At 38.9% G+C, this 11,355-nt stretch overlaps 1 protein-coding gene across 1 annotated transcript; it reads left to right on the top strand.

Moving 5' to 3' along the window:
• The first annotated feature begins 8,905 nt into the window (after nt 1-8,905).
• Nucleotides 8,906-11,070, top strand: LOC310856941 (uncharacterized protein). The gene is made up of 3 exons (XM_083762512.1): nt 8,906-9,043; nt 10,132-10,245; nt 10,588-11,070. The coding sequence occupies exons 1-3, from the start codon at nt 8,992-8,994 to the stop codon at nt 10,827-10,829; spliced, it is 408 nt and encodes a 135-aa protein (XP_083618638.1). The 5' UTR covers nt 8,906-8,991; the 3' UTR covers nt 10,830-11,070.
• Nucleotides 11,071-11,355: the final 285 nt, after the last annotated feature.

Genomic DNA, 11,355 nt, shown 5'->3' with positions numbered 1-11,355 from the left:
AAGTCTATTTGTTACATTGTTATGCTTTAAAAACAAATCTTATTCCTTTCTACTTTCTACTTAATCCTGTTTTGCATGCTTACTGCTGTTCCTGCAGTGTTACAACACCTGAATTTACCTTCAGGGTTCGATTAAGGTCTACCTATCTACCTAAGGCAGCTCAAATTCCTGTCCTTACCTGTCATCTTTTTCATTCACACCGGACATTCTATGAGGTCAGTATTTCACCTCACAGAAGGAATGACAAAAAACCTGTATAACCCCTTCCTGTGTTCCCCCTTCACCAAAACCCTCCCCACGGGTTGTATATAAAACATAAAGCTTGTGCAGTTGTCCTCAGCATTATTACCCCTGACGGATCCATTCCCTTGAGAACATTCAGCTGTGTGGATCTTCAAGAACACATCACATATACACCAAGATGGCCAGGATCTTATTTGGAATCATTGCAGTGGTCGCATCCTTTATGCTGGGTAAGCCTCATCAGTGATCCATGCTAATAATCTGTAGGCCTATTTACAATCTCCTTATTGAATGAAAAGGACTTTTTCTCCTGGTTGATAAGCGGTGGTTTAAACGGTTTAACAATAGTAGTTCTTATTGTATAGGTGTTTATCAGGGAAAGCTGATGACAGTTGTCACTCTGGTGAGTGGCATCATATCTTGATAGCTCTGTGTCCTTGACTTGACTTTTCTAACGAAAGAGTAGAGAACGTGAAACCTGATTTTTTTTTGAACTACCTGTCAGATCAGAAAACAAGCATCAGTGTTGGTTTTTAAGAATGTCTCTAAAGGATTTTGCATCAGCATGTAGGCTTATAGTTCTTTACAATAATGTGTGCAATATGAATTTAAATTCTTGGATGTGATTTTGGATCTGTACTATCAGGTGTGGTCCTTCCATAAAACCAGGATGTAGTTGTTATGGTATAATTATTCTTTTTAATAATTAGCACAGTCCAGAATTGTAGTCCAAAAAGTCACTGTCTTCAAACAACGTTGTTTTCAGTTTGGAAGGGTTTCAATCCACAAATGCACCATATTCACCATTAGAATAAATTAGTGATCTACTTAAATAAATGATAAACTAAATGAAGGCATAAGGGTATTAACGTTTGAGTAAGGGTTTTCAAAATGGTCTGTATTAGGTTGAAGACCTTCATAACATTTGTTCCATGTTGAAAGTAAAAACTAAATTATAATAATGAAATGCCTCTTTTTCTTTGTAGTTACTTGACATTTTTGGATTCTGTTTATATTCTGTTGAATTTCATTTTTAATTTATTTATTTTTTGAAATAATTAAATACCACTTCAAGTGATAACTGATAATAATGCTTTTCCTAAAATGTGTATATGAATATATGATGGCAAAGCCGGCATGGTCTATTCAATGTGTCCATGATGTTCTGATGTGAAACTAACTCCATCCAAATGTCCATATTTTAGCGGACAGTCTGATCTGCGACAGTTGCAGTTTGCATGTTCTGGGCAAATGCATCAATCCTTCAAATGCCACCTGTCCACAGAACAGCACGGAATGTTTTACTACTTTAGCAAGTAAGTCCTCCTCCCATCCTCATCAATGCTCTGATCCAACATCATTCATAGGCATGCCTATAGCCTAGTCACTTTGAACTACTGTACCAATACCATCACTTCTTCTCACATTCTCACAGTAAAATCCTGCTAATGTAATGCACGCACAGTCGCACACACAGCACATGAGTTCATGTTTGACATTCACATTGACTCATATCTCTCTGCGTTTCTTGTGTCCAGCATTCCCCAGTCTCGGCAGCAGCTTCGCTGGTATCAGAAACCTGGGCTGCACGACATCCACCGCATGCAATACCACTACCGACTCTAGCCTGCTTGGAATCACCTACAAGACCTCAGTCACCTGTTGCTCCACTGATAACTGCAACACAATCGTCAGCGGAGCTCCCACGACCAAGCTGTCCATCACTGCTGCTCTTAGCGCAGCCATCCTTGCCTCTGTCTGGGGAACCATGATTTATTAGTCACTAACCTCGAATCCAACACCTTTCGTGGTGAATAAAATATCTAAAGAATTTGGTCATAGGCTTTATTAGGTAATAATGGATTACTGTAGCCTACAGATATGTTTTTCTGACAGCTGAACATGCCTTCTTTCAGAATATATATATATATATATATATATAAAACCTGTAAAACAACATTTTGAAGAAAGTTACTAGGCTAAAATAATTTAACCTACTTTTTTGCACCTGTAAACTGAAGTTCCACTTAGTTGGAGTTGACTTGTAGTGTCACCAAAGCATCGCTTAGTACTGACTGTAAGGAAGGATGGAGACCTTTGGAACAACCTGGTGCTGATCACAACACTTATCCTAATCCCAATTATAAAGACAGCTTAATCACAGCAAAGCGGCAACAAATAGAGTTTTAATAGCATAATAGCATCTTCTCTCCACTGTTAATGTACATTTCCTGGATGTTGAAGTATACTTCACATCGGGTTTGACAGAGAAGCTTGCAGATTACAAAATATACCAATAAATACACAGGAAAGCTGCAACAATGCCACACAACATGTTCTCTTGGTTCTTCGCCAATGCTGGTTTGTCAACATACCTGTAGAGCCAATAAACCTGAGACAACCTACCCAGCTATTTAACTAAAAGCTAATATTGTGATTTGCACTCTGTTTAATTGTATTAACTCATACTCATGATTGGGTGTAGATGTCTTGTCATCCCTTTTGCTGCTGAAGAGTAATAGAAACTTTGTGATTGGTATATCAGATGCTGAGCTGAGATATTCAGAGCCAAATACTTTCTTTTTTACCTGCCATGTTTATTCTTATTTCATGGATGTTGATCTATGTAGTGTTTTTTGTAAAACACTGAAGTCAAGCCGCTTCTATACAGTTTTTCTCTCTTTTTATATGTTATTTATCTGTTAAGTGGCTGTTGAACTTACTGTACAAAATGAAGGAGCAGAAATAAAGGAAAATATGTCTAGTAATTACTGTGTTTGCAGTGGTATGTTATCGCATATGATGGAATGTCAATATGAACTGACATAGAACAGTGACTTTATTTACTGCACATACAATGAGGTTTGAGGTTGTGTTTGCTGCTTCCAGGTCTTCTGTGGATTACATATGTATTTTTCTAATGTCTCGTTATGACTCAGTGAGTGTTTATAACTATAACTGCAGGGGTGGCCAAACGTGCGTCCTGCCCACCAAATCAAATACCACAAAATATCTGCACCATCATTTCTGATTGGGTGGGCAGAATCTTTTAGAGAAATCTAGACCCACCTAAACCGACTGATGCTGATGGTGCTGATGTTGGTCAAAGGAGGAGAAGATAGATAGATGGATCATTCTAAACTGATATGATGATAGCATAGTTTTCTATGCATTTCGGGGGTTTTGACAGGACGCGGACGGGACTTATTAACTTATTAGTCCCACCCCATGTATTAGTCCTGCCCATCCTAGGTGGGTCAAGCTAGAACCGACTCTGTCAATCAATGGATTCACTTACATGGACAAGCCACACCCGAATGTGACCGGCAAGACCACTACCATATTTGATCTTCATTTGAATACCTGGCCCCTAAACCACTGGTTTAGATGCTCCACAATTTGTGGTTCAAATTTGTGGTTGATTAAAGTGTTCATGATGTTTGGTAAATTTTCCATGGGACTCAGGCAATCAATTAATACCTTTCAACCACTATATTAATAGCAAGTATTCCCTACAGCTTTAAGTCCAAAAATCTGAACTAAGCCTTTAAAAACACGTTTATTTATGTGTTTAGGTAATGGGTATACAATCAAAAGTCAGTCGTATACGTTTAGATTAGAATACTAAACAGTTTGAGGTGTTCTCATGAGGTGTTTGAGGTGTAGGCTATTTTATCGCCGTAAATAAACATTTGGTATTTAATTATTACACACTGGTGTTTTGGTTTTCAACGCGTCACATGTTCCAGAATTTTACAGTTTTTAACGTTATAACAATATCATAACAATTATATCATAAAAGTTGACATGATTCACCATTTCTGTAGACTATTGGGGTTTAAGTTGTCATTCATTAGAACAAAACTTCCATTTAACAAACAATAATACATTATTATAGTGGAGACTAATGGAGCAAAACGTGCAAAAATGCTATTCTGAGGTCAATGACTCCTCAAGGTCACCAGAGGTCAGTCAGAAAGTGTTTTCACGTCTGAAAGCAAACCTTGGGGTGTGTAGATGATATGCTGAAAGTTTCATGCTTTAGTCATAAAATGCACAATTGGTTTGGTTATCTGCCGCACTAAAGCCATTTTCGATCATTGTCAAAAACCACGAAGAACAACATATATGCAGCACGTGTCCACAGTAAGCTGAATTATAAAAAGTGTGAATGGAGTTTTTAGGTGAAAGGCCCAAATCGGCCATTAACCTCCAATATATTTTTCTCTACTTTTGAAGGAGTATATTTCTAAAATGAAATAGTTCAAAGATTCATTTCAGGCAAACATGTCCACAGTAAGATGAACATTTTAAAGTTTGAATGGGGTGTAAGTATGTAGGACTAGTAGTGTGCCAAAGCTTGTACTATTGCCATTGACAATGCATTGGGTTCTGGCTATCACAGCGTTTTAAATAAATATTCCTATTCAAGGCTGCTAATGTCTTCTTTATTTTTAAATATAGACTACTTTATTTCAACTTTGAAATTGTACTATCAAATGTGGGGTCGCCCAAAAATCTGAGCTCTCCACAATATGCTCAAAGGGCAGAGAAAACAAGCCCAAGACCCACAGTATGCCCACTGCTGACCTTATGCTTCCTTCTATTCATGAGGAGTCCAATCTGCTTCTTTTCACCTGACAGGGGGGAGTTTCCCCGGCCAGATGTAGAGCATGGTAGGAACACGTTATTCCGACCAGTTCCTTTCCCCTCCATCAGGCGCCCCGGCTGGCCAGGGGGAGTTAGTTTAGACCAGGATTTCTGCATGTTTTTGTTAGGGTACCTACCCTAGGGGACACTTGGAGAACACGCAAACTACACTCCACACAGAAAGGCCCTTTCGTCAACCCCGGCTCGGGTATGGGCACTGATGATGCGGAGGAGAGAACACGCCCGAAGAATGAATTTTTAATAATTTGTTTTGACCAAGGTTTTAGCCCATTCATTGAATTTTATTGTCTCCAGATTTAGATATCAATAGGCAGAGATCTATTATCATCTGGCTACGCAAGACTGGTGACAATGTCACAGCCAGGCCCATGTCCACACCCTCATTCCAGAGGTCATCACCCTATTAATAACTGCTCTCACCTGTCCTGGCGGCGGTGGCTCAGGGGTAGAGTGCCTGGATGGAAACCGTAAGGTTGCCAGTTCGAACCCGGGCTCCCCCAGAGTTACTGTTGAAGTGTCCTTGAGCAAGACACTGAACCCCTAATTGCTCCCGATGTGCTAGTTGGTGCCTTGCATGGTTTCCGCTGGCATCGGTGTATGAATGTGTGTGTGAATGGGTGAATGTAATGCACAATCTCTGTAAAGCGCCTTGGATAAAGGCACTATATAAATGCACCATTTACCATTTACCATTTAGATTAGTCGTCACTTCTTTCCCCTCAGCCTAGGCCCGGCCTCGACCATGCCACTCCACATTCCTCACATTTGCCTTCATTAGCTTTCCTTGTAATCATTAATCAGCCAATCACATTCTGTCTTCAGTCCATTAATGCCTTATAAGCCCTATAATGTTTCAGTTCACCTCAGGCAGTATTGCAATCAAATGTCGTCACCTCAGTTTGTCATCAACATCCTGTGATCTTTGTCACCAGATCTCACAATAGTGTGTTGTTGGTACCACAGAGGCCTAGTGAGAAAAGAATAGAGTCTGCAACACTGGAAATACTCAGCTCCACTGAGATCCAACGTTTCGATCACTATAGGATCTTCTTCAGGAATGTTCGACATCCTAGTGACCCTACCCCAGTCCGACACCCTACCCAAACCTAACCCTAACCGCACGCGGAAGCCACAGACCCCCCCCCCCCCTCATAGATTGATTGATTGATTGATTTGTTTATTAACAGTTTGTAGAATTACAGTACATTTCAATTTCAAGTACAACTCAATACTAAAACTGTAACTAACTGTTAACTGTGAGTGGACGACACCATAAAGCACAATAGGACCCACCATTTTCAATTCATCAAGAGACATATAACGAATATACACTTCTATATAGCCAAAAACAGGAAATCATCAGTACAGTGAAGGCCTATTCATGGTCTGGATTTTCGGTGGTGAGGTGTCCACCGCTCAAGTGGTGAGCTGACCACCGGAGCAGATGTTACATGTTTAATTCTACCTACCAGATATGACAAATAACTTGCATAATTTAATAACTTAATGAATTAATAGTATAAATAGCAGATCTACAAGCTCAAAGCGCATCGCATATGAATTGCGATTATGCAATTATGTAATAATTGAGACACACATCTAAAGGCTTACGCATCTACAACAATTATTCAGTACGATTGAACGAATGATTGAACGAATGATTGAACGAACAAGTGAACAAGTGAACGAGTGAATATAAATGCACCATTTACCCTTCAGTTATGCAATACCCACTGAGTGCTTAGTGCAGTGCCCATAGTACTTAATTTGGTGGCCAGCATATTATGACGTCATGTGTTGGGAACAGGGGTCATCGCGATGTTGGCTTGTGGTGGACATTTTTGTCAACATAATGTTTTGCCACGGACATACAAAATGACTCTGAGTGGACACTGGACAATAATATTACCGCAGACCGTTTGGTTCCATTTGAACGCTCTCTGAGTTACAGGGGTCCTTGCAAATAAAACATTTGAGAACCACTATAGAGTGTCGCAGTCCCGCCCCCTGTCATGACGACGCCAGGCCCAGGAAATGATTCCCAATGCATTTTTCCCATAGACATTTCAAAAAGTATTTATTTAAAGACGGTTACGCCGCGGACAAAGCCAACTCGAGTCGTGACAAATCATGACAATAAACACAATATTTTGGACCAAACAAATAATTACAAAGAAGAAAAACAACAACAAAAAGTCTATGAGGAAAATGAACGGAGAATCATTTCCTGGGCCGTGGTAGGGGACGGGACTGCAAGGCTCTATAGTGGACTCCTAATATGCCATATAGTAATAATTCTGGAGAAAACTTGGAGACTTCACATTCACTAAGTGGGTGTTATGATCAAAATAAGAACATTATAATGGTGTGTAAAACAGAAAATCTAAAACTTGCCACGGACAAGACCAAGTCTTTGCCACGGACACATTTGTCCGTGTATACGGACATGTTGGTGACCCCTGGTTGGGAACTTATGCCCCTCGGATAAATTTTAGGCCAGTCTAAGATGTCAGAATTATGATGAAAATCTGGGATATCCATATACACTATACACAGTATACAGGCATAAAAGGGTCAAATACAGAGACACACAGACAGGAATACGGTAAAGACTTGTGGATTCGAAGTTGAGCAGTCAGACAGTTCTTAAAGGTTTCATGACATTACTTTTTTTTTTCTTTTTTTATAGGTTTTATGACCTCAATTATAAACCCACACAAACCGCGTTTTCTCTGTGTTCTGAAGCCTTTTGAGCTGCAATGAAAACAGCCAAACAGGCCTCAACAGCAACAATCTGCTGGCAATTTCCTATGTCATATATGGGATTTGTGGACTCTTACCTCACAAACCACAGGCAAATCAGAACACTTGTTTGAGCCAGAAAACCCCGGACAACAGAAACTCTACTGAATGTTAAAAGTTCGGTTCTTTTGTGTGCAATTGAGCTCAGAAAACCTAAAAAATGAATTAAAAATAATTACAAAAACGTTTATTTAATGTCACAATTCCTTTAAGATTCACAGGGAACACAAACTGAGATTCCATGCATTTATAGATAGATATGGTGTAGTACAGATACTGTGGTGCATGTGAAACCTCTTTTGTCCTGAAATGACTATACACATACATTTACACTTTATGAGTCATGGCTGATAGACTAGAATGGGAGAGAAACAGACTAGAGAAATATACTGTACATGTCATACACATGTGATGTTCTAATAAGAAGATGAGTTGTACTGTAGGCCTACTGACTCTCATCCTCACGTATGATGCTTAATTATCTTCACAGTATGATTCATGACCCCAAAACTTCCAATTATGTCATTTCTGTCATGTATAATTGGAGTGCAGCACGGTAGTCATTTTCTTGCAGGTTGTTTCAACATCATTGTTACAACAAAGACATCTTTTGTCTATCATCATCACTCCCCCTGTCATCCTTATACAATGCATGCCGCAGACCCATTCATATCTTTGAGTCATTCACACGGAATGACAAAAAACCTGTAGACCCTCTTCTGTGACCCCACCCACATGCCTATTTAAGCCATTAAGACCTGTAACACATCTGTGTCACCTTAGCTTTTAGCCAATTTAAACATTATTTTGAACTTTAGCTATTGAAAAATAGCAGATATACAAGCTCATAGGGGTGCATTGAGTGCCACGCTACGAGCTGGTGTATATATATATATATATATTTTTTTTTTCTCCTTTTAATCGTGAAAATGAGTGCATATCTTTGAATATATATTATTTCACAGCAAATGTTTTTAACTCAAATCTTGGAAGTCTTCTGGGGGTCTCTGGAACAAAATATTTTGAGATGGGGTTGGCGGCCAAATATATATAATTGTGGGGCTCCTTGACATGAAAATGTTTGAGAACCACTGATTAGAAACATATAGGTTTTCAGAAAACTGTTGATTTAAGACATTTTGTAGAATAGACCTCAGGTCTTAATAGGTTAAGGACAAGGACAGCAAACCTTGTCACAGAATCAGCATCACCCCTGACGGATTTCATCCATTCACTTGGGATCAGAACATCACAACACATCACATATAAACCAAGATGGCCAGGATCCTAATTGGAATCATTGCAGTGGTCGCATCCTTTATATTGGGTAAGCCTTCATTAGTGATCCATGCTAATAACATATATTGGATTTTCTTATAGGAAAATAGTCCTATAAGCACAAATCCAATACGATTCGTTCCAAATTCTGATAGGATTCTGAGTGGCATTGTAGGTTGAATTTCGGTGTCCTTGACTTGACCTTTCTAACGAATCTCTTTGTCCTTGACTTGACCTTTCTAACGAAATAATTGTAGAGAATGTGAAAGCTCATTTTCTGAGACAACAGCTGAAGTAAATTATATACCTGTCAGAAAAGAAAGCAAACATCAGTGACGTGTTGGTTTTTAAGAACAACTGTCTGTAAATGTTGTTCCGTTAACTAACTTGCAGACAGAGTTTATCATTGATTAATATATGATTTCCTTGGACAGCAAGTATAGTTTTTTACAATAACATAGGTGCTCTATGGTGTTTGAATTACTTATCTGGCTGGGGTCATTCAGTAAAATCACAGTGTAGTTCTTTTGATAATTAGCACAGAATTAATGCCGTATACAGAACAGTCCCGAATGTATTAGTCACTGGCATCAATGGGAAACAACTTTGTTTTCAATTTGGAGTAGTTTCAGTGGGTGGACAGAGATAAATCCATTCGAATAAATCCTAAATGCATGATAAACTAAATTAAGTCAATCATCACACTTCTCCTAACTACTTATAGATTAAATAGATTAAAGAAATATTTTAATGTTCCATGTTGATAATTTCTTTCACATAAATAATGATAGACCTCTTTTCAAATGATACTGTAACTGAAAATAATGCAATGATCACGTGATCGGAAATCAGGGACGCTCACGTCGGGAGCAAAGAAACGTGATCGGGACATCCCTATAAAGATTATATCCATATCATGATATTAGACTGGATATTGTCTGTGATTTGGGATATTGTACTATTGTGATATGGTATATAGGCCTAAGTGTTATAAAAATATAAATATTGGATCAGGGAAAATCGGTATCGGCAGATACTCAAAATAAAATTAGCTGAATTGGATCGGGAGCAAAACAAAACTGATCTCTACAAATAATGCAATTATGTTTTGACACTTTTTCTATTTCTATATTTTAGCGGAAAGTCTGACTTGCAACACTTGCAGTGTGGGTCTTCTGGGCTACTGCCTCGGTTCTGGAACGGTCGACTGCACGAATGATACGACTCACGACTGTTATACTGGAGCAGCAAGTAAGTCCTCCTCAGATCCTCATCCATGCTCCATCATGGTATCAGGCATTCATGAGAGATAGCGTGTTTGACATTCACATTGACTCATCGGGCTCCATTTTCGTCACCGCTAAACCTCTTATCCCCAAACTTCTTTGCCTCTTTTTACTATTTTGAAAAACATTTTTGAATAATTCAACTAGCCAATCTACATTGACACGTTGTGAACTTGTAGACTGGCCATTTTAGTAAAAAAAAGGTAAAGAAGTTTAGGGATAAGCGGGGACGAAAATGGAGCCCATCATCTCTACGTGTTTCATGTGTTTGACATTCACATTGACTCATCATCTCTCTGTGTTTCAGCATTCCCCAGTATCTCCAGCTTCAATGGTTTCACCAGCCAGGGCTGCAAGTTGAAGACCGACTGCATTAACAAAACCGACAACACCCTGCTAGGCGTCGCCTACACGGTCACAATTCAATGTTGCTCCACTGATAAATGCAACCCAGTCGACCTTAGCGGAGCAACCACAACCAAGCTGTCCCTCACTGCTGCTGTTGGCGCAGCCGTCCTTGCCTCTGTCTGGGGAACGATGATGTATTAGTCACTAAACTGGAATCCAACACCTTTCGTGATAATAAATTAAACTTCAACCGCAAAAATGCCACATTATTATAAAAAATGCCACGTTATTTATCTGTAAGTTACTGTTGAACTTTTGGGAAAAATATGTTTTATTACTGTTAGCTTTGTACATTTTTTTTTATGGAATATAAACTATTTTCTCTCCTATGCTATTTATTCCATTCAAATGAACTTGACTATGTTGCATTATATACTTACTGCAGAATTAGGGTGCTTCCCTCCAAAACACAGTGTCTGTAACTACTCCAATATATCAAATAAAACGTTTTCAACCACTCTCACTCAAGAATCTCACAATGAATCCAGTTCAAAATTGTATCCTGAAAATAATTCTCCAGTAGTCTGATTGATTGATTTTTGATTGATTGAATACTTACTTTATTAACAGTTTGAGGGGAGAAAAGCACAGGAAAGTAGGCTACAGTGGCCTGTTAAGAGGATTTATAACCCAAGAAAGGATGGCTTGTTTCCATTCCACTAACATG

The sequence above is a fragment of the Protomyctophum parallelum genome (assembly GCF_964188405.1).
Source record: "Protomyctophum parallelum genome assembly, chromosome: 1".
Classification (NCBI taxonomy): Eukaryota; Metazoa; Chordata; class Actinopteri; order Myctophiformes; family Myctophidae; genus Protomyctophum; species Protomyctophum parallelum.
This window is presented reverse-complemented; position numbering and strand designations above follow the sequence as displayed.